This window comes from Theropithecus gelada, chromosome 9 (genome assembly GCF_003255815.1).
Source record: "Theropithecus gelada isolate Dixy chromosome 9, Tgel_1.0, whole genome shotgun sequence".
NCBI lineage: Eukaryota > Metazoa > Chordata > Mammalia > Primates > Cercopithecidae > Theropithecus > Theropithecus gelada.
The window spans coordinates 99,465,664-99,492,860 of NC_037677.1; the positions used below are offsets into that span (position 1 = coordinate 99,465,664).

At 43.3% G+C, this 27,197-nt stretch overlaps 2 protein-coding genes and 1 non-coding gene across 6 annotated transcripts in view; all 3 read left to right on the forward strand.

Moving 5' to 3' along the window:
* The first annotated feature begins 457 nt into the window (after positions 1-457).
* On the forward strand, positions 458-13,213 carry BORCS7 (BLOC-1 related complex subunit 7). Of its 4 annotated transcripts, none has more exons than XR_003121138.1 (6): positions 458-669; positions 7,267-7,329; positions 7,431-7,474; positions 9,037-9,057; positions 9,747-9,928; positions 11,738-11,791. XR_003121138.1 is itself a non-coding variant. In XM_025396736.1 (6 exons), exons 1-5 carry the CDS (start codon positions 529-531, stop codon positions 9,796-9,798), a joined length of 321 nt encoding a protein of 106 aa, XP_025252521.1. In that variant the 5' UTR covers positions 458-528; the 3' UTR covers positions 9,799-9,806; positions 10,282-11,509. The 4 variants fall into 4 exon arrangements, 3 of the variants coding, with proteins under 3 accessions (XP_025252521.1, XP_025252520.1, XP_025252522.1); XM_025396736.1 differs by lacking the exon at positions 11,738-11,791 and adding an exon at positions 10,282-11,509 and having other exon boundaries at positions 9,747-9,806; XM_025396737.1 differs by lacking the exon at positions 11,738-11,791 and adding an exon at positions 13,044-13,213 and having other exon boundaries at positions 507-669; positions 9,747-9,806.
* Positions 13,214-15,595: 2,382 nt separating this feature from the next.
* Positions 15,596-15,700, forward strand: LOC112632345. The gene has a single exon (XR_003121385.1). It is a non-coding gene; the product is annotated as a U6 spliceosomal RNA (small nuclear RNA).
* Positions 15,701-16,690: 990 nt separating this feature from the next.
* The window catches only part of AS3MT (arsenite methyltransferase), a 29,417-nt gene continuing 18,910 nt past the window's right edge, over positions 16,691-27,197 (forward strand). Inside the window, exons 1-9 of the mRNA XM_025396733.1 lie at positions 16,691-16,705; positions 16,930-16,970; positions 17,212-17,339; positions 19,640-19,790; positions 20,290-20,426; positions 21,889-21,958; positions 24,520-24,601; positions 25,980-26,111; positions 26,454-26,596. Coding sequence (XP_025252518.1) covers position 16,705; positions 16,930-16,970; positions 17,212-17,339; positions 19,640-19,790; positions 20,290-20,426; positions 21,889-21,958; positions 24,520-24,601; positions 25,980-26,111; positions 26,454-26,596 — 885 coding nt within the window. The 5' untranslated portion in view covers positions 16,691-16,704. The remainder of the gene's footprint in view (positions 16,706-16,929; positions 16,971-17,211; positions 17,340-19,639; positions 19,791-20,289; positions 20,427-21,888; positions 21,959-24,519; positions 24,602-25,979; positions 26,112-26,453; positions 26,597-27,197) is intronic.

Genomic DNA, 27,197 nt, shown 5'->3' on the forward strand with positions numbered 1-27,197 from the left:
CCCCTTGGAAACATTACTTCTGTTTAACAGATGAGGAATGTAAGACACAGAGGCTGAGTAATTTGCAGCCACACATTGCCAAATGGTAGCATTGGGACTGTAATCTGGGCCTTCTGATTCTTTTTATTTATTTGTATTAATTTATTTTTTTTTTTTAATAGATGGGGTCTCGCTATGTTGCCCAGGGTGGTGTGGAACTCTAAGGCTCAGGTGATCCTCCTGTCTGGGCCTCCCAAAGTGTTGGGATTACAGGCGTGAGCCACCATGCCCTGCCGCAGGCTTTCCGATTCTAAACCATAGATTCAATGAAATTGTCCTCCATTCCCTCCAGAGATGTTTGCCTGGACCCTGTTTTCCTCAGGATATCAATGAATAGTTCATGAGTTTTGTGAGTGAAGGTCAACTTCCATCAGGCGCATGCGTCCCTTCCTTTTCCCATGGAGGAAGACGCCTCGTTTCCTTCCGCTTTGCTTGTTTTTTGGCCCCCGCGACTCACCATCGCCAGTGCGGAGGCGTTCGCTAGTTGAAATGATGGCGACTGGAACGCCAGATTCTCAAGCGCGATTCGGTCAGTCCGTGAAGGGGCTTCTCACGGAGAAGGTGACCACCTGTGGTACTGACGTCATCGCGCTCACCAAGCAGGTGCTGAAGGGCTCCCGGAGCTCCGAGGTGAGCTGGGAGTGGACTGTCCCGGCCTGATAGTCCGGGGAGTCGCACCCTTTCGTTGCTGTGGGAAGGAGGTCGCGTTGCAGCCTGGGAATTGTATGCTGTGAAGTACTCGCTATGAGTAGGTCGTCTTCGCGAAGGCGCCTGTTGCATTCTGGGGTGTGTAGTCTCTTTGGTTAGGGATAGTGCGTGAGGGTGGGAGGAAGAAACGATGCCCTGGGAACCTGTCCTTTATTATTTATTTATTTATTTATTTATTTATTTATTTATTTNTGTAGTCTCTTTGGTTAGGGATAGTGCGTGAGGGTGGGAGGAAGAAATGATGCCCTGGGAACCTGTGCTTTATTTATTTATTATTTATTTATTTATTTATGCTGCTGTTGTTGTTGTTGTTACGAAGTCTCGCTCTGTCTCCCAGGCTGGAGTGCGGTGGCGCGATCTTGGTTCACGCCATTCTGCCTCAGCCTCCCGAGTAGCTGGGACTACAGGCGCCCGCCACCTTGCCCGGCTAATTTTTTGTATTTTTAGTAGAGACGGGGTTTCATCGTATTAGCCAGGATGGTCTCGATCTCCTGACCTCGTGATCCGCCCGCCTCGGCCTCCCAAAGAGCTGGGATTACAGGCGTGAGCCACCGCGCCCGGCCGGGAACCTGTGCTTTAAAACAGAGCTGTTTGGGAGGCCGAGGCGGGCGGATCACCTGGGGTAGTGAGTTCGAGACTAGCCTGACAATCATGGAGAAACCCCCGTCTCTAGTTAAAAAAAAAAAAATTAGCCAAGCGTGGTGGCGCAAGCCTGTAATCCCAGTTACTGGGGAGGTTGAGGCAGGAGAATTGCTTGAACCTGGGAGACGGAGGTTCCGGTGAGCCGAGGTCGCCCCATTGCACTCCAGCCTGGGCAACAAGAGCGAAACTCCGTCTAAAACAAACAAACAAACAAACAACAACAACAACAACAAAAGCCAGAGAGAGGCAGGGCGCCGTGGCTCACGCCTGTAATCCCAGCACTTTGAGAGGCCGAGGCGGGTGGATCACGAGGTCAGGAGATGGAGACCATCCTGGCTAACACGGTGAAACCCCGTCTCTACTAAAAATACAAAAAAAAAAAAAAAAGCCAGGCGTGGTGGCGGGCGCCTATAATCGCAGCTACTCAGGAGGCTGAGGCAGGAGAATAGATTGAACCAGGGAGGCGGAAGTTGCAGTGAGCCAAGATTGTGCCACTGCACTCCAGCTTGGGTGACAGAGAACAAGACCCTGTCTCAAAAATACATACATGTATATGTATATATATTATATTTTCAACTAAAGGTGTTTATCGTTAACCACCTATAAATATTGAACATATTCATCATAAACATACATTTATTTAGCATTTTATATGTGCTGGACACTTGTCTTTTATGGAGTTTAATTCATGAAGTCTTTAGAATGACTAATTGAAGGCAGTACTTTTCCTTTTCTTTTTTTGAGACGGAGTCTAGCTCTGTTGCCAGGCTGGAGTGTAGTGGCGTGATTTTGGCTCACTGCAACCTCTGCCTCCTGGGTTCAAGCGATTCTCCTGCCTCAGCCTCCCGAGTAGCTGGGATTACAGGCACACACCACCACGCCCAGCTAATTTTTGTATTCTTAGTAGAGATGGGGTTTCACCATGTTGGCCAGGCTGGTCTAGAACTCTTGACCTCGTGATCCGCCTGCATCGGCCTTCCAAAGTGCTGGAATTACAGGCAGGAGCCACCACGCCCAGCAGCATTGCTTCTTAAACAGTCTCCACATAGCTATTTTGTTTGATTAACTGAGAATTTCATGTGTAAAACACTCATTCCACAGTATTCATTTAACAAATACTTATTGGGTGTCTGCTATGTGCCAGGAACTGCTCTAGGTACAAGGGATAAACTAAATCCCTCTACTTAGGAAGTTTACATTTTAGTGAAGAGACAGACAATAAACAAATGAAACCGAAAAAAATCAGGTGGTGGTAAATCCTGTGAAGCAAAATTAATCTGGGAATAGAGTGTGATGAAAGGGTTAATTTTTGTTTGTTTGTTTGTTTTGAGACAAAGGAGGAGTCTTGCTAGCTCTGTCAGGCTAAAGTGCAATGGCGCGATCTCTGCTCACTGCAACCTCCACCTCCTGGGTACAAGTGATTCTCCTGCCTCAGCCTTCTGAGTAGCTGTGATTATAGGCCCCTGCCACCATGCCCTGCTAATTTTTGTGTTTTTAGTAGAGATGGGGTTTCACCATGTTGGCCAGGCTGGTCTCACACTCCTGACCTCAAGTGATCCTTCCCGCCCTGGCCCCCCAACGTGCTGAGATTACAGACATGAGCCACCACACCCCGCGGAAAGGGTTAGTCTTAAACAGATGATCAGGGAAGGGCTCTCTGGGGAGAGAGCCTGTGAGGAGAAACACACGGACATTTGCCCACAGCACAATGAGTGGTTATGACTCATAGGCTTGTCTCTTGGCATGCCTGTGTTTCTGCTCCTCCATTTGAGTTGTGTGCTTAGTGAGGGTCCACTGTGTTTTTTTCTAAATATAATGTGTGTGTGGGCTTGGCACAGTGACTCATGCCTGTAATCCTAACACTTTGGGAGGCCGAGGCAGGATTGCTTAAGCCCAGGAGTTCGAGACCAGCCTGGGCCACATGGTGATATCCAGTCTCTGTAAAAAAAAAAAAAAAAAAAAAAGAATGAAAAAAGTTTTTAAAATGTGTGTATGGCACTTACGCTTACAGTTGCATCTATGTAATTTAGTGAAATAATACGAAGAATGATGAAATATGAGTACCAAAAAACAGGGTTGCTATTGCTATGAAAACTAAGTTGAAAATCAGAAACACTTGTTGAAGATGAGTAGCTAAGACAAATTGTTATTGAGTTAGTTATGAACAAGTTAATGGTAAAAGCCTGGGAGAAAAATTTGTAGCAATCTAAAAAGATTCTGTAGTGAAGATTGTTCAGGTGTATTCAAGATGTTCTTCCATTTTAAAGAAAGCAAAACTAGAAATCTCAGATATGGCATGTTATGTGTCTGGTCGGTTTATGTAGGAAAGTGATGCAGAATGCCAATGAATATATCAAGGAAAGGCCTTGGCTTTACTTTACAACAGCCCCTGCCTTCAAGGCAACCACAATTCCCATCCAGTCTGTTTTCTAAATGTCTCACAAATCCTTTGTTTCTTTTTTTCTCAGCTACTTCTGTGTTTCAGGCCATCCTCATTGCTTGCTTAGAGTACTGCTATGTCATCCTAACCAATCTCTGTGCCTCATTCCCCACTCTAGTCCACCTGCTTACCACATTTCTAAAACAGAAAAATGGATCATGCCATTTTTCTCTAGAATTACACACACAAGATTAATTCTAAACCCTAACTTTTAAGTCTCAGATTAGAAGTCACTTTTAAGAACCTTTCCTGAATACCTACCCCTGTAATCGGTTACACCTCCTGCCCCACTACATGCTCCCAGAGCAGCCAATGCTTCCCCATCAGCACTTACTGTAAGGTGATTTAAGTGCCTGTGTTCCCTTTGTATCCCCTCCAGATTGTGAGCCCCGTTATCACTCTTAACCGGAGTAAGGGCATATGTTAAACACTCAACAAATGTTTGTTAAATGAATAAGTGAATGACGTAGATTCTGTTAGAACCCTTTTTTTTTTCTGCCATCGGTTTGTAAGTCACCATCTCCCATTTATAGGAGTTTGAAGTTTTCCTTTAAAAGTAGCCACAGGAGGAATGCAAAGTGGTACAGCCCTAAAGGAGAGGAATTTGGCAATATGTAGCAAAATTAAAACCCCATAATCACATGAGTCTATCCCAAATATATGCTGGCAAAAAGATGCAAATATATGAGATATTTGTAACAGTAAAAGCTATAAGATGCAAGATATGAGAATTTTTAGTACCACTACTTACTGTGGCAAAAGACTGGGAACAGCCCCCAAATCCCTCAGCAGATAACTGATTGAATAACTTTATGGTCACCTATAGAGTGTGGTACTCTGCAGTTGTAAAAGAGCAATGGATTCAATAGGAGATAGCAATTGAATATGAGAGTCAATATGTGTTGCTGCAGATAGCCCTCAGGGATCTATTGCAAAGTGAAAATATCAAGGTGTAGGCTGGGTGCGGTGGCTCATGCTTGTAATCCTAGCACTTTGGGAGGCCGAAGCAGGCAAATCACTTGAGCCCAGGTGTTTGAAACCAGCTTGGGCAACATGGCAAAACCCCATCTCTACAAAAAAATACCAAAAACTATCTGGGCATGGTGGCGTGCACTTGTAGTCCCAACTACTCTGGAGGCTAAGGTGGAAGGATCACCTGAGCCCGGGAGGTTGAGGCTTCAGTGAACAGTGATGGTGCCACTGCACTCCAGCCTGGGTGACAGAGTGAGATCATATCTCAAAAAAAAAAAAAAATATATATATATATATATACACACACACACACACACACACACTCTCACACACACATAGAGAGTGTGCAAGGTGTAAACAAGTACACATAGTATGTTACATTTTAAGTAGGAAGGTGGTATGGAGGAAAAGAAATACATGTGTCCATTGTTTAAAAAGGAACAATGGAAAGAAAACCACAAAGCTAATAAAAATAGTTATGCATGAGGCTGGGTGTAGGGGCTCATACCTGTAATCCCAGGCAGGTGGATCACCTGAGGACGGGAGTTTGAGACCAGCCTGGCCAACACAGTGAAACCTTGTCTCTACTGAAAATATAAAAATTAGCTAAGCGTGGTGGCATATACCTATAATCCCAGCTACTCAGGAGGCTGCTGCAGGAGAATCTCTTGAATACGGGATGCAGAGGTTACAGTAAGCCAAGATCACATCACCACACTCCAGCCTGGGTGACAGAGTGAGACCCTGTCTCAAAAAAATGAAAATTAAAAAATAAAAAAAAATAACTATGCATTTGGGGGAGAGAACAGGGAAAGAAAGGGACCAAGACGGAAAGTCCTATTTTATTGTTTTGACTTTAGACGTCCAGAAACGGTTACTAACTTTAAAACTTATAAATAAAGTTGCCCTGGGTAGGGGAAGAAATCTGGCAATCCTAGTTACTTTGAAATCACGCCACCCTTTCCACCAGAGTCTCCCTGACCCAGGAGAACAGGGAAGGGCTGGTAGGATACATATAGCAGTAACTCCTTTTACTTGGCCGGATTTAGGAGCAGGGTGCAGTATTAGGCCAAGAATCTCTGTTGGTCTCTACTTGCCTCTCAATGGTAATGCAGTCAGCTCTTCCTTGACTGTAGGCCACCCAGTAGAATCCAAGCTCTGCTTTTCTCTTTTGGTCTCAGGACCCATTAAACTCAGTGACCTCATTAAATTCTGCCTGCACATTTCTCCTTTCTTTTCTTTTTCTTTTCTTTTTGTTTTTTTTTTTTTTGAGACAGAGTCTCACTCTGTTGCCAGGCTGGAGTACAATGGTGCAATCTCAGCTCACTGAAACCCCTGCCTCCCAAGTTCAGGAGATTCTCCTGCCTCAGCCTCCTGAGAAGCTGGGATTACAGGCACGTGCCACCATGCCTGGCTAAGTTTTGTAATTTTAGTAGAGAGGTTTTGCCATATTGGCCAGGCTAGTCTTGAACTCCTGATCTCAGGTGATCGCCTGCCTTGGCCTCCAAATGTGCTGGGATTACAGGCGTGAGCCACTGCACCTGGCCATCTCCTTTCTTTTCTTTTTCCCAGCCCTGTCTGGTCATCTTTTATGGAGTGGTTCCCTATTTTAATCCCTGAGCTTCTCCTCATGGCTTCCCCACACCTCCCACTGTTTCTCTTATTCCATTTTTTTTCTTTCTTTCTTTCTTTCTTTCTTTTTTTTTTTTTTTTTTTTGAGACAGGGTCTTGCTTTGTTGCCCAGGCTGGCGTACAGTGGTGCGATCTTGGCTCACTGCAACCTTCGCCTCCTGGGTTCAAGCAATTCTCCCACCTCAGCCTCCCGAGTAGCTGGGATTACAAGCGCACGCCACCATGCCCAGCTAACTTGTATTTTTTGGTAGAGATGGGGTTTCACCATGTTGCCCAGGCTGGTCTTAAACTCCTGACCTCAAGTGATCTGCCCACCTCGGCCTCCCGAAGTGCTGGGATTACGGGCATGAGCCACTGCACCTGGCTTTCTCTTATTTCATTTCTAAATAGCTATATTCCTCTGTTCTTTTCAGCCCATTCTAACTCTTGTGCCTTTACTACTCTCAAACCACCCCAAATCTCAAATCTGCCTTTAAAGAATCAAGAGTCATGTTCTCTCACTGAACTTGTGGTGCCAAAGTTTTTTTGCAGACTTCTCTTAGCATTTAATGAATACACTGTGCCAACAGCTCAGCAGTTAGGAAGCACTTGATTTCTCAGGCGGTGGCCTTTGAAACAGATGTCGGGTCCATGCCAGAACTGCCATAGTGCCAATGAAATGAATTTTCAACATGAACAAATAGAAAATGATCCTCCATTACATTTTGAGTGTTTGTGGTTGTATAGGGTGGAGGAGCGGGAGAGGAGAGAGGGTAGTGGTGGAACAGCTGCAGACAGAAGATTACAGGAAGTTTGGGGATTTTGATTATTACCATTTTATTTTTGTGTTCCAGCTGCTAGGTCAGGCAGCTCGAAACATGGTACTACAGGAAGATGCCATCTTGCACTCAGAAGATGTAAGAAACAACTTTTTTTTTTATTATTTGGGTTTATGTATATAGTTTGTGTGGCCACAGGAAAGTGGAATGTTCTATTTATCTCTCTCTTTTTTATGCAGAGTTTAAGGAAGATGGCAATAATAACAACACATCTTCAATACCAGTGAGTATGCCCCCTCCAGCAACTATTTGCTGCAGAATCGTTATCCCTAGTCTGCTTTCATGGCCTTTGTGCTTCAGCGCTTTCCTATGGAGGCCAGAGTGGGAGTAAAGGTGGGGGTGGCCAAGGATGACTTTTCTCAATGGCAGAGATGCCTGAGACTCAGAAGAAGTAGGGGTAAGGGATGCGAATCAGGAGCAGAGTCCACCTTTTATGAACCTCCCCATGTTAAATTGAGGCCTCTTCAGAGAGAGACTGTAAACCCTGTAAAGGCAGGGCCCATGCCAGGACCATGCTAGCACTGTACTTGGCACCTATGAGGCAGTTCATCCGTATTTGATGACTGACTGTGCCCAAGGTTTCTCCTGGGAAGTTGGGTCCTCTACTAGGGAATCAAGTTTAACACACCTATATCCTACATGGTACGTAGGTAACTATGGCACCTGCTACATATAAATCATGTAGGGAATTTTGAAATATAAGATGCCCCCCCTTTCTCCATTATAATTTGCTCTTCATCTTATTTAATGTTATATATTTTATGTACTTGATACTATACTTATGTACCTGTTAGAAATATATGGTTAGGGGCTGGGTGCGGTGGCTCACATTTGTAATCCCAGCACTTTGGGAGGCCGAGGAGGGCAGACCACCTGAGATCAGGAGTTCAAGACCAGCCTGGCCAACATGGTGAAACCCCTCGCTACTAAAGATACAAAAAAGTAGCTGAATGTGTTGGTGAGCGCCTGTAATCCCAGCTACTTAGGAGGCTGAGGCATGAGAATTGCTTGAACCTGGGAGGTGGAGGTTGCAGTGAGCGGAGATCGCACCTCTGCACTCTACCCAGGGCGATAAAAGTGAAACTCTGTCTCCAGAAAAAAAAAAGAGGCTGGGCACAGTGGCTCATGCCTGTAATTCCAGCACTTTGGGAGGCTGAGGCGGGCGGATCACCTGAGGTCAGGAGTTCGAGACTAGCCTAGCTAACATGGTGGTGAAACCCCGTCTCTAATAAAAATACAAAAATTAGCTGGGCATGGTGGCACACACCTGTAATCCCAGCTACTCGGGAGGTGGAGGCAGGAGAACTGCTTGAGCCTGGGAGATGGAGGTGGCAGTGAGCTGAGATCAGGTACCACTGCACTCCATCCTGGTGACACAGTGAGACTGTCTCAAAAAAAATATATATATGGTTAGAAATTTCACTCTTTGATATTTAAATAGCTAACATTTGTCATAGTCATTCTTTGGGTATCTACATATTAGGTATGTGACCATTTGATTCCGTATACACAGACTAATTTTAAGCCATGCATGTAGTTTGTTGGACCACATTTCTCACTCTGGGACAATGTTACTATCTGTTTAGGTTTAGAATCCATCTTTTCAGCAGCTCTGCACTCAGATAGGAATCCCTGTTCAACAGCACAATCTTAGGATAGGATGGACAGAAATACAGAATGTGACATAAGCTGAAATTTCTTCTGCCTATATGCATATATCTGGTCATAAATGAAATTTCTACTAGTTCACTTATGTGTATTTTCCTCTTTCCTTTTCTGATTTAGGCAAGAAGCTATTCAGAAGAAGTAAGTAACCCCAAAGGTAGAGGAGTAGGGAACCAACTGAAGCAGGCTGGGGGAATTATACTGCTGGGTCCAGGATCAATACAAAACACTGGTTGACATATGCCCTCAAATTGAAATATGCTATGGGATACTCACTTGGGATTTAAAGAATACAGCATATTTCAAAGGTGTGCAGTAACTCAACTCACTGCTATTAATAGTAAAGCTTTCTAAAAGTTACAGGGTATAGAGACCAACCTTAAGAAGTAGAAAATCTTTTACGTTGCTAATATTCATTAAACAGAGTAAATGTGGAAAAACCATTAAACAGCCTTGTTTTCTAAAATGGATTAAATTTGTCCCTTGCAATATTGTTTACATTACTAATTGGCTTTGCAAACCTTTCATCAGAGTTTAAACACTTCTGGGACCCAACTGGACTAATACCAATTTTGATTTACATGCAACAGTATTTATGCGTTAAACTACAGATAGCTTATACAGGACAGGTGTAGTGGCTGGCTCATGCCTGTAATTCCAGGACTTTGGAAGGCTGAGGCTGGAGGATTGCTTGAGCCCAGAGTTTGAGATTGCCCTGTGCAGCATTGTGAGACTCTGTCTGTGATGAAAAAAAAATTTGTAAATAGTTGTACAAAGATGTCTTTATTATTGCTCATTTCAGATAAACCCTGTCTCTATTCTTATTCTAGTGTGGAACAGTCATCAGATCTACAGGACCAGTTGAATCATCTGTTGAAATAGAATGACATGTAAGAGTGCTGTAGCACTCCTTTGCCTAATGCTGAGGAGTAAATACCTTATACAACCCTCCTCTGGGTTTGGTTTTCTGTTTTCTTCTCCAAAAGTTAAGTTAGAAAAGTTCTGTGTTGATGTACAGTTTCCCCTAAGAAGAAGCGAGGTGGTTGAATTTTGAAGGCACTTCTTGAATCGGACTAACCCATGCTCTTATTGAATTCTTTCAGCTGCTGTGTTTAGTTTGATATTAAAGCAAAATTAAAAGAGCTTTTAGTTTTTCCCATAGAACTTTTAATATGTCAAAAGCTATATTGTCTGAATTGCAGTACTTAAGCAAATACTGAGTGGTGTTTTAAATTCAGAAATAGAGCTTCTATTATGAACACATAAAAATGATTTTTTCTCTTAATCATTATTAAGGAAATATTTTAATTTCATGGTCGTATAATGGTGAGAAGTAATACCTGATTGTTTCCTTTTCTGTTTTAGTAACTCAGAGGAGGTATGTGTTTTATTTGTGATAGCAAATTCCTAAATGAACATTAGGCAAGTGGTATCATTATCAGGCCAGCTGCAGCCTCTTGCCTTGACCTGCATTCCTAGAATTTCTTTGGTGCTGTAATTCTTGATTAAGTGACCTTGACTTTGATTTTGTAATTTTGCTAATCATCAGCAAATTCACTTGCATGACGTTACTGCCAAATATGAAGGTAGTTGAATTATTATGAGTGATTGCGGCAGAGGGTTGTGCCATGGTGAAAACTTTGATGTTTGTCTGTGTTCATTGGATCCATCTTTTTAAATGACATTACCATGAGTCTGTGGTCAAACCTGAATATCTTTGTTTAAATTTAAAATGGGACTCTATATTGTTCTAGTTCAGGTCTTCATTTACTAAGCGATTGAGAGAAATCTGACATAAGAAAATATTGTTTTCACTGCTGGAACAAAGAGAAAGTAACAGTGAATCCAATATAGTTCATATTGTTATTGTCCAGTCATCAAGTTAACTAAGCATATCAGATTATGTTTATTTCTCATACATATGGATATTAACTTAAGGTAAAAAAGCTAGATGTGAAGGATCTGAAAAGGCATTAATTTATGTACTAATTCTGTAAATATGTATTAATTGCAGTATTATTAAATACAGATGGATTCAGTTTACTTTTGAAAAGGAAGACCACTAATTTAGAAAACAAAGCTAAGTGCAGTTATTACAAGAAGCAAAGAAATACTTAAGTTGGAAAAAAATTAAAATGAAGGGATGGTCTAAGTTTTCTTCATGCTGGAACAAATATTAAAGAAGCAACAATTGCTTACATTGTATGTGATAAAATATATGTTTCACAATCACAATTTTAATAGTAAATATAAGATAAAATTTATATTAAATAATGAAAATGTATTTGTACTGAATTTAGTCACTAGAGAACATTGTAACAAAATATATGAAAGAAAAGTAGCCAGAAATATGAGAACAGGTGGAAATGTGTACTTTATTTGATTTTTTTTTAATAGAAATAAACAACATACATAGAATTAAATGGTGATCAAAAACATGGAAAAAAATACTTCGCTAAGTAACGTCTAAGTTGTAGAGGATGTGCTGGAAGATAATATTTTTAAAATAATAAATGTTCAAACGCCATGCAAGAAAATTTATGTGATAATACCAAAGCAATACTATAAGAAAATTATCATGCTTTAAATCTCTGTATTAGGGATAGGGTGGAAATATTTTTGTTTTTTTAAAGGGGTATATAGTTAGAATTTAGAAAGAAATCAAAATGGAAATAATAAAACTAAACAAATTAGAAACAATAAATTAGAAAAAATAAAAAGTATTAAGTAGTTCTTATAGATTAAATTGGTAAAGTGTCAGCTCAGCCAGAAAAGTACAAATTAGTAAATTCGTAATTGAATAGGCAATATATAAAATCAGGCCGGGCGCGGTGGCTCAAGCCTGTAATCCCAGCACTTTGGGAGGCCGAGACGGGCGGATCACGAGGTCAGGAGATCGAGACCATCCTGGCTAACACGGTGAAACCCTGTCTCTACTAAACACATACAAAAAACTAGCCGGGCGAGGTGGCGGGCGCCTGTAGTCCCAGCTACTCGGGAGGCTGAGGCAGGAGAATGGCGGGAACCCGGGAGGCGGAGCTTGCAGTGAGCTGAGACCCGGCCACAGCACTCCAGCCTGGGTGACAGAGCAAGACTCCGTCTCAAAAAAAAAAAAAAATAAATAAATAAATAAAATCAATTAGATTTGAACAAAGTTATCAATTTGCTGCTAAAAATTTGATTAATATATGCCCAGCTCCTTATAAAGATAAAAAATTACAAAACTGAAACCTAATGGAGAATATTCCGGATTGGTTATGAGAACCCACAAACTAAGAGTAACCAATTAAAATGGCATTTGCTTGTGAAGGCTTTCATGAGACTTTTCCGAACTGTCAAAGAACATACGCTCCTGGCTGGGCGCAGTGGCTCATGCCTGTAATCCTACCACTTTGGGAGGACAAGGCAGGCGGATCACAGGGTCAGGAGTTGGAGACCAGCCTGGCCAACATGGTGAAACCCCATCTCTACTTAAAAAATACAAAAATTAGCCAGGCATGGTGGCACGCACCTGTAATCCCAGCTACTCGGGAGGCTGAGACAGGAAAATTGCTTGAACCCAGGAGGTGGAGGTTGCAGTGGGCCAAGATCGAGCCACTGCACTCCAGCCTGGGAGGCAGAGCAAGACTGCATCTCAAAAAAAAAAAAGAACCTATACTCCCAAAATATAGAAAATGATCATAAGACACTAATTCATTTAATGAAGTAAACAGGATTTTCATTTTAAAAATAAAATGACATAAGAAAGATGATGCAAGAGGATGTAAGATAATATAGGTGATTTTTTTATGAGTATAGATGCAAAAATCCGAATAAAATCTTAAAAAACTGAATAGAGAAATATTTTGAATAATTGCTCATGTAACTCCAGAACTTCAAAGTTGATGTAATAGTTACAAAACACATTAGGTTAATAAGTAATAAAATCTTTTATCACTATAATATATACCAAAAAGGCATTTAAAATACACTTTCTATTTCAAAAAAAACTAAACAAAAAGAATTTTTTAAAAGGGTATGTTTTAAAACCCAACATAATATTTGATGAAGAAGAGTCATATAACCCCAGAATATTAGAACTGTATGGGGCCTTAAAAGTTCTTAAATTCTGGTCCCATGTTTTACAGATGAAACAAACACAGCCAGGAAGATGAAATGACTTACCCAAGGTCACTGAGCTTGATGGCAGGTCTTTTGACTACTAGTCTAGCTCTCTGTTACCTGCTGGTTTCCTTATGCATAGAAACGGGTGCCACCTGTCATTACTAGTCTTCAACATAATACTAAAGAGCTCTTAGAAAGGGAAAAGATCTATGGCCGGGTGTGGTGGCTCATGCCTGTAATCCCAGCACTTTGGGAGGCTGAGGTGGGCAGATCACAAGGTCAGGAGATCAAGACTATCCTGGCTAACACGGTGAAGCCCCATCTCTACTAAAAATACAAAAAAAAAAAAAAAAAAAAAAAATTAGCTGGGCATAGTGGCGGGCAGCTGTAGGCCTAGCTACTCGGGAGGCTGAGGCAGGAGAATGGCGTGAACCTGGGAGGTGGAACTTGTAGTAAGCTGAGATCGTGCCACTGCACTCCAGCTTGGGTCACAGTGCGAGACTCCGTCTCAAAAAAATAGTAATAATAAAAAAGGAACGGATCTTGGAAGTAGCTGAATCCAATCCATTTGCCCCTGCTTCTGCATCTCAGGTGAGCCATCATCCAGTCATTCATCTGGCTTCTGCTTACATTATTTGGGGAATCCTTTACTTAGGGGTGCTGATCCTTTTGGAAATCTCCACTTCTTGAAAGATAGTGCTCTGTAATTAACAAAAATCTGCCTTTCTGGATCATCCTGGAATTGTCACGCCAGTAGCTTCCAAGATAGAATGTGTGACGGTGTGCACAGGCCTCCATTGAAGGGTAAGGAAGAAAATTTCTATGTATGTTAATTTTTTATCTTAAAAAAATCAGCTTTTGTGAGGCTGGGTGCAGTGACTCATGCCTGTAATCCTAGCACTTTGGGAGGCCAAGGCGGGCGGATCACGAGGTCTGGAGATCCAGACCGTCCTGGGTAACACGGTGAAACCCCGTCTTTACTAAAAATGCAAAAAATTATGCGGGCGTTGTGGCGGGTGCCTGCAGTCCCAGCTACTCGGGAGGCTGAAGCAGGAGAATGGTGTGAACCCGGGAGGCGGAGCTTGCAGTGAACAGTGAGCCCAGATCACGCCACTGTACTCCAGCCTGGGCGACAGAGCGAGACTCCGTCTCAAAAAAAAAAAAAAAAAAAAAGCTTTTGCCAATATTTAAAATACGACTTCATGTGAGAGTCCTAATTTGTTCTAACCAGTATACAGTTATATAGCATTCCTGTCATTTAGCAGGGGTGATAGTAAAACAACTAACTCACAAAACCTGTGGTGAGGCACTGACCAATCAGAATGATTGATGGTCACAGTCTGATCCAAGATTAGCCCCCACACCAGACACCATGAAGGAAAAGTGAGAATAACTCAATTTAACTTGACAGTGGTTTGTTTCATTGCAGTTTATCTGTGTGTGAGTAGGTAGATTTAAGGATTGTTGGCCAGGCGTGGTGGCTCACGCCTGTAATCCCAGCACTTTAGGAGGCAGAAGCAGGCGGATCACCTGAGGTCAGGAGTTCAAGACCAGCCTGACCAACATGGTGAAACCCCGTGTTTACTAAAAATACCAAAACATTAGCCAGGCATGGTGGTGCATGCCTGTAATCCCAGCTACTTGGGAGGCTGAGGCAGGAGAATCGCTTGAACTGGGGAGGCAGAGGTTGCAGTGAGCCGAGATTGCGCCATTGCCCTGCAGCCTGGGCAACAAGAGTGAAACTCCGTCTCAAAAAAAAGAAAAAAAAAAGGGATTGTCAAATGATTCTTGCAAGTAATCCATAAATTAAAGATAACAAAACAAGCACAAGAGAAAAATGATAGAGCCGTTTCCTTGACCTCTCACTAATCTGCCGTTTTAAGATAAAGATATCGTTTTAACTATGAGAAGGTAACTGTTCTTCTAAAGAAACTCATTTTATGAAGAGAATATTTTGAAAACTAATATTTAGGAGCGTTTTCACCATTCTATGATTGCCCAAAAACTGATACTTATAAAAACACTAAGTTTTATACACATACTAGTTGGAAATATTCCAACCTGTAGAAATATTCCAACAAGGATTATTTCCGTGGGGTGAATTTGTTAAAAATATAAAAGATACTACCTTTCTATTAATTTGTAACAGCTAATTGACATCAGGGAAGATGAGAATTTACTAGCTGGATATCAACCAGATATTTGTATTATTGGCAGTTGAGACTGAAAAGTGAATAAAGGAGTCCACTTATTCCATTTAAATATCCTTTCACTTGGATCTCCCTGTTTCCTTACTGTCCTAATGAATAGAAATGATCGTTACAAGCTGGGCATGGTGGCTTGTACCTGTAGTCCCAGCTACTGGGGAGGCTGAGGAGAGAGGATGGTTTGAAGCTAGAGTTGAAGGATCCAGAGATAATTGTGCAGTGATGCTAAGCCTGGGCCACAGAGTGAGACCCTGTCTCAAAAAAATTTTTTTAATTTATAAAAAGAGAAATGCTTGTCACAACCACAAAAGGATATAAGATATACGCATATAATTGTGGAAGTAAAAATAATTTAAAAATACTTTCGGGTGCTCGCTTTGGCAGCACATATATTACAGTTGGAATGATAGAGAAGATTTGCATGGCCCCTGCGCAAGGATGACATGCAAATTCGTGAAGCGTTCCATATTGAAAAAAACAAAAAATACTTTCGGGCCTGGCACTGTGGCTCATGTCTGTAATTCAGACACTTTGGGAAGCCAAGGCAGGCGGATCGCTTGAACCCAGGAGTTAGAGACCAGCCTGGACAACATGGTGAAATCCCGTCTCTACAAAAAAATACAAAAATTAACCAGGTGTGGTGGTGCACGCCTGTAATCCAAGGTACTTGAGAGGCTGAGGCAGGAGGATCCCTTGAGCTGGGAGGTTGAGCCTGGGTGACAGACCGTCTCAAAAAATTTAAAAATTAAAAAAAAAAAAAAAATTCTGCAAGATGAAGTAACAATACCTAGAAAATACATGTGAATTGACCAAAAATTACTATAGGTAAAAATAAATTTAGCAAAGCTGCTTTCCTAAATACAACCCAAAATAAACTGGGAACAGCTACATACTGTAATGGTTCCATCTATGTGACGTTCTAGAAAAGGCAGAACTATAGGGAGGGAAAACATCTGTGGTTGCCCAGGAGCTGGGGGTGGGAAGAGGGAATTTACTTCAAAGAGGCACGAAGAAACTTGCGGGCCAAAGCTGTTTGGGTCTCCGTTACGGTGATGTATATACGTTTGTCAGAGTTCACAGAACTGCACACTGAAGAAAGATGGATTTTACGGAATGTGAATTATATCTCAATAAACCTGACTTTAAAAAACAGATCGAAAAAAGATGATTCCATTCCCAAAAAAGGGGGGAAGATCATTATATAGGTGAGTGTTCATTTAAATCAGAGTAAGAGATTTATCCGTGAAAATCACAGTGGAGCGAACAAGGAGGATGCTGATACCGACCTCCTGGTTGGAAAGCCTGTAGAGCAACGCGGATGACTGTGGGACTGTGGGACTGCGGGTCAGGCGGTGGGCGCCGGAGCGAGGGGCTGGAGCTGGGTGGGCGGGCGGAGCAAGCCTGCCAGCCTGGGTGGGGCCTCGGCGCTGGAGCTGGCTGCGGGAGCCGGCTGTATCGAGTCGCAGGCCGAGGAGACAGTGAGTGCGCGCCCTCGGCGCCCTGCCCCAGCCCCAAGGCAGGCCCCCAGCGCCTTCACTGGGCCCCCGCAAGGCGGGAACGCGAGCGCCTTCCCCGAGCTGTGTCTCGAGACCTTGGTCCTCCCCGCACCCCTCGGCCCGCTGCCTGCCCTTTACTGGCTCCCTCCCTCTTGCCCGTCCCTCAGCACCCTCTTCCTTTCAACTAACTTTCTCCCTCCCGACAGTGGCTGCCCCCCACGACGCTGAGATCCGGAAGGACGTGCAGGTGAGAGCTGTAGGGCCTGGAATGGCCCAAGTGGAGCCTAGGCTAATGGAAGTCTGGCCTGGCCCGCGCCCTGTCCTCCCGGACTCCTAGAGTCGGGGTAGGGCAGGGTCTAGGCTTGGACCTTTGCAGGGAACTGAGGTCCGCCAAGTGGAGGTGGAGGTGGTGATGGAACCCTCGCGCTGCAGTCACAGTTCTTTTTGTTCTTCCCTATTCCTCACTCCACTGTGGGACGCTGGGTCAGACCTACTACGGGCAGGTGCTGAAGAAATCGGCAGACCTCCAGACCAACGCCTGTGTCACCACAGCCAGGCCGGTCCCCAAGCACATCCGGGAAGTCTTGCAAAATGTACATGAAGAAGTAGCCCTAAGGTAGAGTGTCCCGTGCTGTCCCCAGGAAGACCCCAAACTGCAGTTTTCCCAAAAGATAATGATGCAGGTCACTAGGGAGTTAACCCGTAGCCACCAACCCATCAGCTTGCTTTGTCTATTGTAAAAATCCTAAATCTCAGCACCCATCATCTTACTGCTCTAAGAACCTCCGATGAATCTGGGTGCGCCGGTGAGCCTGTAGTCCCAAGTGCTTGGGAGGCTGAGGCAGAGGATCGCGTGAGTCCAGAAGTTACAGGCTGCAGTGTGTGATCCGGGATGTGAATAGCCACTGCACTCCAGCCTGGTCAACACAGTCAGATACATCTCTAAAATAAATGCATACTTTTAAAACATTGCCAAAAAAAGAAAAAAAGAAAAAAGAAAAAAAAGAAGCAGCAGCTCCAATGTGAACACTCCATAGTCCCTACCCAAGCTCAGAGAATAGTCACACTCACTGGATCTGCCATTCAAGATAAGCGCAGTTCGGCCCTCCCTAATCAACCTTGGCCCTTCTGAACCTTCCCTTCCTCACTCCATCAGCACTCCTGTCCAGCGGGCAGTCACCAATTTGGAAAGCCTTCCCTCTTCTTTCTCCTTCCAAACCCTGCCCATCCAGCACCACCCTGCTGTCCCACCTACTGCATGGAGCCTTCTCTAATCTTTGAGCGGCCTCTTCCCCAAACTGCCACAGCACTCTGTCACTCGGTCTGTCCGTAAATCATGGGAAGTGTTTTCTGTGTACAATGTTTTACCTCGCCTCTTAAATACACCTACGGGGCGGGAGGCTGTGGCTCACGTCTGTCATCCCAGCACTTGGGGAGGCCAAGGCAGGTAGATCACTTGAGGTCAGAAGTTCAAGACCGTTCTGGCCAACATAGTGAAACCCCGTCTCTACTAAAAATACAAAAATTAGCTAGGTGTGGTGGCGCACGCTTGTAGTCCCAGCTACTTGGGAGGCTGAGGGAGGAGAATCACTTGAACGCAGAAGGCGGAGGTCTCAGTGAGTGGAGGTTGTGCCACTGCACTCCAGCCTGGGCAGCAGAGCAAAACTCAGTCTCCAAAAAAAAAAAAAAAAAAAAAAAAAGATCGAGGGCGGAGGCGGTGTCTTACGTCTGTAATCCCAGCACTTTGGGAGTCCAAGGCGGGCAGATCACGGGGTCAGGAGATCGAGACCATCCTGGCTAACACGGCGAAACTCCATCTCTACTAAAAATACAAAAAATTGGCTTGGCGCGGTGGCAACCGCCTGTAATCCCAGCACTTTGGGAGGCCGAGACGGGCAGATCACGAGGTCAGGAGATTGAGACCATGCTGGCTAACACAGTGAAACCCCGTCTCTACTAAAAATACAAAAAAATTATCCGGGCGTGGCAGCGTGCTCCTGTAGTCCCAGCTGCTGGGGAGGCTGAGGCAGGAGAATGGCGGAGCTTGCAGTGAGCTGAGATCGCACCACTGCACTCCAGCCTGGGTGACAGAGCAAGACTCCGTCTCAAAAAAAAAAAAAAAAAAAAAAAATTAGCCGGGCATGACGGCAGGCGCGCCAGTAGTCCCAGCTACTCGGGAGGCGGAGCTTGCAGTGAGCTGAGATCGCGCCACTGCACTCCAGCCTGGCCGGCAGGGCGAGACTCCATCTCAAAAAAAAGAAAAGAAAAAGTAAAAAGTAAAAAAAAAACCCAAAAACCAAAAAACAAACCTATGGGACAGAAACCTTACATTTTTTTCCTCAATAACTAGCAGTCCTGGGCCTGAATTAGAAGCTCAGCTAATGACTAAATGTATTTATGCAACACATTATTTTATTTTACTTACTTATTTTTTGAGACGGAGTCTCACTCTCTCTTAGGCTGGAGTGCGGTGGCACAATCTCGGCTCACTGCAACCTCCACCTCCTGGATTCAAGCCATTCTCCTGCCTCAGCCTCCCGAGGAGCTGGGATTACGGGTACCTGCTATCATGCCCAGCTGATGTTTTTGTATTTTTAGTAGAGACAGGGCTTCACTATGTTGGCCAGGCTGGTCTCCAACTCCTTGCGTCAAGCGATCCGCCCACCTTGACCTCCCAAAGTGCTGGGATTACAGGCGTGAGCCACTGCGCCCGGCCTGAACACATTATTTTAGATGGCTTGGTAAAGCAAATACAGTCCCAGCCTTCATGGGTGTCCAGTTCAGTGGAGACTAAACATCAGAAGTATGAGTGAATGATGCAAGAAAGAAGGGAGGGAGGGAGGGAAGTGTGTATACGTTTAGTGGTTTCATGTCTTCCAGTCTCCAGGGAAAAAATATGTGTTTTCCATTTCCCAGGTATTATGGCTGTGGTCTGGTGATCCCCGAGCATCTAGAAAACTGCTGGATTTTGGATCTGGGTAGTGGAGGTGGCAGAGATTGCTACGTACTTAGCCAGCTGGTTGGTGAAAAGGGACATGTGACTGGAATAGACATGACCAAAGGCCAGGTGAGGCAATGATTTGGAAGACAAAGAGGAAAAGATTCTCAAAAGCGTTCTTTGAGAAATAAAGTTTTTTTCTTCGTGGCTCTTCAAGGATAATTTAAGAAAGCCACTAGTTAGCAATGCTCATTTGTGCCACTAGTGCTTCTTGTCTTGGAAACTGGTAACTTAAAGAATTAGGGGCTCTTCTGGGCAAACACAAGAGTCAGTGGTTTGTTCTGATATGAATATTGTGATGACAGAGCGGACTTTGATCTTTCCCTTCTTGCTGCCATCTATCCTGAAAGATTTTGTTATTGAATGAGGCGTTTATTCAAGCCAAACTGCACAGGCAGCAGGGAGTTTATGTCCCAGGTTGTAGTACATCCTGCGTGTCCACAGGAATCTTGTATATTTATCCAAAATAATCTAGGGGAAGTGCATTGTGTTAGTGACAGGAAATTTTTAGGAAAAAGTCGTGTATTTTTTTCAAAATGTTATCAAAACTATATTTTTCTTACTTTAGGTGGAAGTGGCTGAAAAGTATCTTGACTATCACATGGAAAAATATGGCTTCCAGGCATCTAATGTGACTTTTATTCATGGCTACATTGAGAAATTGGGAGAGGCTGGAATCAAGAATGAGAGCTATGATATTGTTGTGTAGGTCTATATTCTTACTATTATGACTATAGCCCATTTTCTTTATTATTATTATTATTATTATTAATTATTTTTTGAGATGGACTCTAGCTCTGTCACCCAGGCTGGAGTGCAGTGGCCCAATCTCAGCTCACTGTAACCTCTGCCTCCTGGGTTCAACTGATTCTCGTGCCTCAGCCTCCCAAGTAGCTGGGATTACAGGCACACGCTACCACACCCAGCTAATTTTTTAAATCTTCTTTTAGTATAGACAGGGTTTCACCATGTTGGCCAGGCTGGTCTCAAACTCCTGACCTCAGGTGATCCACCTGCTTCAGCCTCCCAAAGTGCTGGGATTACAGGTGTGAGCCACTGCGCCAGCACTCATTTCCTTTTGAACACACAGATGTCACTATTACTGTTTGCTGAATTGACTCTCATTTAGGGTGTTAGACTAAACTTAGCATGGCTTACTAATGGGAGAGAGCTGGTTTGAGCTGCTGGAGCTCACCAGCAGCAGAACACACTAGACCAGGAGAGAACTTACTTGAAACTTAACCAAAAACCAATGAACCCAAAAGACCAGCAGTACCACTAAGTTGGCTCCTACAATACATGCTGACCTGCATCTTTCATTATATTTCCATGGTAAATTATAGAGAATCCTATAATAGAATCATTTCCTTTTTTTTTATTTCCTTTTTATTTATAGAATAAATAGAATCATTTCCTTTTTTCCCTCAAGTTGTTATTGCCAAATCATGCCCAAGTGACAGCTGCCTTTGAGGAACGTAGCCTGTTTACACGGGGCGTAAGAAATGCCTCGTGCCGGCCGGGCGTGGTGGCTCATGCCTGTAATCCCAGCACTTTGGGAGGCTGAGGCAGGTGGATCACGATGTCAGGAATTCGAGACCAGCTTGGCCAACATGGCGAAACCCCGTCTCTACTGAAAATACAAAAATTAGCTGGGGGTGGTGGCACATGCCTGTAATCCCAGCTATTTGGGAGGCTGAGGCAGGAGAATCACTTGAACCCAGGAGGCAGAGGTTGCAATGAGCCAAGATTGCGTCATTGCACTCCAGCCTGGGCAACAGGAATGAAACGTCATCTCAGGAAAAAAAAGAAAGAAAGAAAGAAAGAAAGAAAGAAAGAAAAAGAAAGAAAGAAATGCCTTGTGTGGTAGGCATCTGGTCCGAGGGGTCATCTTGTTGCCTGATGAACATCAGGACAGAAACAAGTAAGAATCATGCCTGATATTTTTTTTCTGCACATTCAAACTTGCTAACAATTTATTGAGATTTTAAACACTCTGTCTCTGATCTTGGGGAAAAGCTTAGTTGAAGGCATTAGAAAGAGAAGAGGGAGGCAGTAAGAATGGGGTAGCTTTGACAGAGAGGTGGGAGCCACCTTTAGGGTCTGAAAGGATTTGCAGATCTCTGAGTATTGTGAAGATTTTCTCGACACTTCATCTGTTCTCTTTTAGATCAAACTGTGTTATTAACCTTGTGCCTGATAAACAACAAGTGCTTCAGGAGGCATATCGGGTGCTGAAGGTGAGGAGGAGAGTGAGATAAATTATCTTTGAACATCAGTGAGAGCTGATGGGTTCAGTCTTGTTTGTTCCCCCTTGAACTAAGAGCTCCAACTCTCTTAATTTATCCATTAAATGAAAAAGGGGTGGCAAAAGGGGGAAGGGGCAGGAATACCCCGGATATGGATTACTTTCCCTCTCAGCTTGCAAAAGGTAGTAAATCCGAGGTGACAGTTGTCACTGAATGTGTTAAGGTATTTGCTTTCTTGACTGTCTCTCCTAGTTGCTGCTGTACATGATCGTAGAAGAGCATCTGTGGAGCTATAGGAACCTTTGCACTGACAGCTAATGATTGCTTTGAATACACTCTCTTCTAGCACGTACAGTGTTTCTCAGGGTTTCTGATTTCTTATCTGTCATGATTTCAGATCTTTGGGAAGTTACATAAGATGAATTTTACATTAACTACTTTCTTTCTTTTTTTTTTTTTTTTGAGACGGAGTCTCGCTCTGTCGCCCAGGCTGGAGTGCAGTGGCCGGATCTCAGCTCACTGCAAGCTCCGCCTCCCGGGTTCACGCCATTCTCCGGCCTCAGCCTCCCGAGTAGCTGGGACTACAGGCGCCCGCCACCTCGCCCGGCTAGTTTTTTGTATTTCTTAATAGAGACGGGGTTTCACCGTGTTAGCCAGGATGGTCTCGATCTCCTGACCTCGTGATCCGCCCGTCTCGGCCTCCCAAAGTGCTGGGATTACAGGCTTGAGCCACCGCGTCCGGCCACATTAACTACTTTCTAAAAGGAAAGCTTGCAGGAGCTCCACAGCCTTCATTGTATCATGAGATGTGTATCTTCATGATAGACGATGAAAGATTCAGCCAGGCGTGGTAGCTCACACTTATAATCCCAGCTCTGTGGGAGGCTGAGGCGGGCAGATCACCTGAGGTCAGGAGTTTGAGACCAGCCTGGCCAACATGGAGAAACCCTGTCTCTACTAAAAATGCAAAAATTAGCTGGGTGTGGTGGCGCGTGCCTGTAATCCCAGCTCCTTGAGAGGCTGAGGTAGGAGAATCACTTGAACCCATGAGGCAGAGGTTGCAATGAGCCGGGATCTCACCACTGCACTCCAGCCTGGGAGACAGAGCGAGACTCCATCTCAAAAAAAAAAAAAGATTTTAGCCGGGTGGGTGGTACATGCCTGTACTCCCAGCTACTTGGATGCTGAGGCAAGAGGATTGCTTGAGCTCTGGAGTTTGTGTCCAGCTTGGGCAATATAGCGAGACCCCTGCCTCTAAAAAAAATTTTTTTTTTTTTGAGACGGAGTCTCACTCTGTTGCCCAGGCTGGAGTGCAGTGGCAGGATTTCAGCTCTCTGCAACCTCCGCCTCCTGGGTTCAAACAATTCTTCTGCCTCAGCCTCCCTAGTAGCTCGGACTACAGGCATGTGCCACCATGCCCAGCTAATTTTTGTACTTTTAGTAGAGACAAGGTTTCACCATATTGGCCAGGCTGGTCTCGAACTCCTGACCTCATGATCCACCTTGGTCATGAGTGCTGGGATTATAGGCATGAGCTGCTGCACCCAGCCAAAGAATTTTTTAAAATTAACAACATGGTTTTGAGATTTTTGGTTTACAAAGCTGTCATAGAACTCAAATACAAATATCTGTATAGAAATGATTTAATGATTTAGTGATGTCTTTGTTAGTATGTCATTTTACATGCCAGTTCACTTATCTCCACCAAAAATGTACTTATAAAAGGTAGAAACACTATTGTAGAATATAGATCTCCAGGTTTCCAGGTTTTTGAAATTAGCTAAATAAAATGTTAAGTTCCTGATCACTCATTTGCCTTACATTTTAAGGATAATATTTTAAAGATATAATGTGTTGTTATAAAAGTAAATAACAACATTACAAAAAGTTATATTTCTTAATAGAAATGGGGTCTTGCTGTCACCCAGGCTGGAGTGCAGTATCACTATCATAGCTCACTGTACCCTCTTACTCCTGGGCTCAAACAATCCTCTTGAGTAGCTGGGACTCCAGGCACATGCCCCCATGCCCGGCTAATTTTTAAATTTCTATATTGGAGAGATGGTCTTGCTGTGTTGCCAGTGTTGCCAAGGCTAGTCTCAAACTGCTGTCCTCCAGCAATCCTCCCACTTCAGCCTCCTGAGTCACTGGGATTAGAGGCCTGAGCCATCATACCTGGCAAAGTTATACTATTCTTAAGAGATAAAAGATTATGAATACTGATTATACCCTCTGTTAGTTCTACAATGACCTGGGGCTGCTTTTGGTTCAGATTGGCTAAAAATTTAAATTTAAGTAATCTGAAAATCTTTTTTTAGGAGACAGTCTTAGAATGTGGTTTTATTACCTGTTGGATGAGCCACTGGGAGGAAAAAACCTTGGCACTTGACTATTGATTATAACTAAAGAGGCAGCTGTTATTTGTTCACAAAGCGTCAGCTTAAACATTGCTATTGGTTTTTAAATTTGATTTTGTTCCCCTATTCCTTCCTTTGTTATCTAGGATCAATGTAATCATTAATCTTGTTTGGACTAATATGGCTCTGTTTCAGCATGGTGGGGAGTTATATTTCAGTGACGTCTATACGAGCCTTGAACTGCCAGAAGAAATCAGGACACACAAAGTTTTATGGGGTAGGTGATTTTGTTTAGTTTGGTATTAAGGCAGATGGTTGTTCATGTGCAGAACTCCTTTCTGCTAATAGCCAGGATGAGGCTTTATGACATGAGATCAGGCTTTATGACATGGGGTTAGGCTATGAGGCCAAGGTTCCATTCTTCCCCTGCCATTCAAAAATGATAGGGCTTTGGATAGTTTAATTCATCTCTTTGAGTTATCATTTTCCAAATTGTAAAATGTAAATAATAATACAATCTGCCTTATAGGGCTGTTATGAAGATTAAATGGGATAAAGAATGGGAAAAATACTTTGAAAACTCTAGTTTGGAAATGAAGACAATTGTTCCCGAGCTAGTGCCCTCTTAGTCCCCTTATGTTCTCATCATTATTGTGTTCTTTATTCCTTTATTATCATTTTAATAGTCTCTGGAAGTTGAGATAAATGCATGCTTTTCATCAGTCTGACTATGAAATTAAAAGTTCTTATTCTTAAAATAATATTAACTTTATTCTTACTATGTAATAATAAATAGGTACTGTTAATAAGTTGGAAAATGCAAAAAAAAGAAAAAAAGAAAAAATTACTAAGCTGGACACAGTGACACACACCTGTAACCCCAGATATTTGGGAGGCTGAGTCAGGAGGACTGCTTGAGCCTAGGAGTTCAGGTACAGCCTGGGTGTCATAGTAATACCCTATCTCTTTAAAAAAATTACTTATAATCATATAACCCAGTGATAACCTATTTTTTTTTTTTTTTTTTTTTTTGAGATGGAGTCTCGCTCTGTCACCCAGGTTGGAGTGCAGGGGGCAATCTTGGCTCTCTGCAACCTCCACTTCCCGGGTTCAAGTGATTCTCCTGCCTCAGCCTCGCGAGTAGCTGGGATTACAGGTGCCTGCCACCATGCCCAGTTAATTTTTGTATTTTTAGTAGAGATGGGGTTTCACAGTGTTGGCCAGGCTGGTCTCCAACACCTGACCTCGTGATCTGCCCACCTCTGCCTCCCAAAGTGCTGGAATTACAGGTGTGAGCCACCATGCTTGACCTATAAATTATTTTTTATACTACTTTATTCACATAACATAGTGCTTTTCAGAATGTGGCCTACTGCATACATGAATATTATGCTTGCAGCTGGGTAGAACCAATCCACCAGTGAGTCTCCTGAAGAATGGTTCCCAGAGACTGTCAGGAGCACACCCAATCTTAACCATGGCTTTCTAGACCTTGGGGGGGATGCTCAAGTTAGCTTCTACTGCTAGGATCTATGTTTTAACTGATACCATGTCATAATTAATTATATAGAATAATAATTCCCTTAATACTGTATTAAGTGTTGGTTGGTCTGTGGGTTTTTGTTGTTGTTGTTGTTTTGCTTTTTGTTTTTTAGGTGAGTGTCTGGGTGGTGCTTTGTACTGGAAGGAACTTGCCATCCTTGCTCAAAAAATTGGGTTCTGCCCTCCACGTTTGGTCACTGCCAATCTCATTACAATTCAAAACAAGGAACTGGAAAGAGTTATCGGTAAGATATGACAGACAGCAGGGACTATTATAACTACAGCTTGAATGATTGAAATGTGGTAATTAGTAAGTGACTTCTGAGGAGTCTCATTGAGGGATACTTTGTGTTATCTGGAAATAGCTATATTGTCTCCTGTATAATGGTAACCAACTCCCCCCCCAATTTTGATATTTAATAAAGCACTTTGAAGTCATTCAGTAAATAGAGTGAAGTGCCCAGAAAGATAATTGATGACATGCAAAGAAGAAAGTCATCTTTATAATGTGTTTGCTCCTTGTCTGCTGAGCAAGGCAACAACTGAGGGAGTGCTGGAGATGAACCATGAATAAATTCTGTTTTTAGGTGACTGTCGTTTTGTTTCTGCAACATTTCGCCTCTTCAAATGCTCTAAGACAGGACCAACCAAGAGATGCCAAGTTATTTACAATGGAGGAATTACAGGACATGAAAAAGAACTAATGTTCGATGCCAATTTTACATTTAAGGTAAATAAAACAACTTCCATGACTGCTGGATTATTTCTGCTCTTGCCCTTGCTCCAGCTATCTTTTCTTGACTTTGCATTGCTTCCCACTTTTCTGGTGTTGGTTTGTTTGTGTGTGTGTTTAAATGTATGTGTGTGTTTCAAGTGGAGTAAAAAAGCATGTTTTTCACGATATTTATTTATTGACAGGGTCTCACTCTGTCACCCAGGCTATTCACTGCAGCCTTAACCTCCTGGGCTCAAGTGATCCTCCCACCTCGGGCTCTTGAGTAACTGGGACTACAGGCGCACCAACACACCCGGCTAATTTTTGTATTTTTTGTAGAGACAGGGTTTTGCCATGTTGCCCAGACTGGTCTTGAACTCCTGGGCTCAAGTGAACTGCCCACCTCGGCGTCTCAAAGTGCTGGGATTACAGGCGTGAACTACCGTGCCCAGCCCTCAATATTTATTATAAAAATGTTTTTGGCCGGGTGCGGTGGCTTACACCTATAATCCCAGCACTTTGGGAGGCTGAGGCGGGCCGATTACCTGAGGTCAGGAGTTTGAGACCAGCCTCACAAACATGGCAAAACCCCGTCTTTACTAAAAATACAAAAATT

What these genes read in the sequence shown, in the direction of transcription:
- BORCS7 (XM_025396736.1), top strand. Translation starts at nt 529, where the DNA reads ATGATGGCGACTGGAACGCCAGATTCTCAAGCGCGATTCGGTCAGTCC. An exon ending in AGGGCTCCCGGAGCTCCGAG is followed by an intron (nt 670 to 7,266) that starts GTGAGCTGGGAG and finishes TTTGTGTTCCAG; the next exon opens with CTGCTAGGTCAGGCAGCTCG. An exon ending in CCATCTTGCACTCAGAAGAT is followed by an intron (nt 7,330 to 7,430) that starts GTAAGAAACAAC and finishes TTTTTTATGCAG; the next exon opens with AGTTTAAGGAAGATGGCAAT.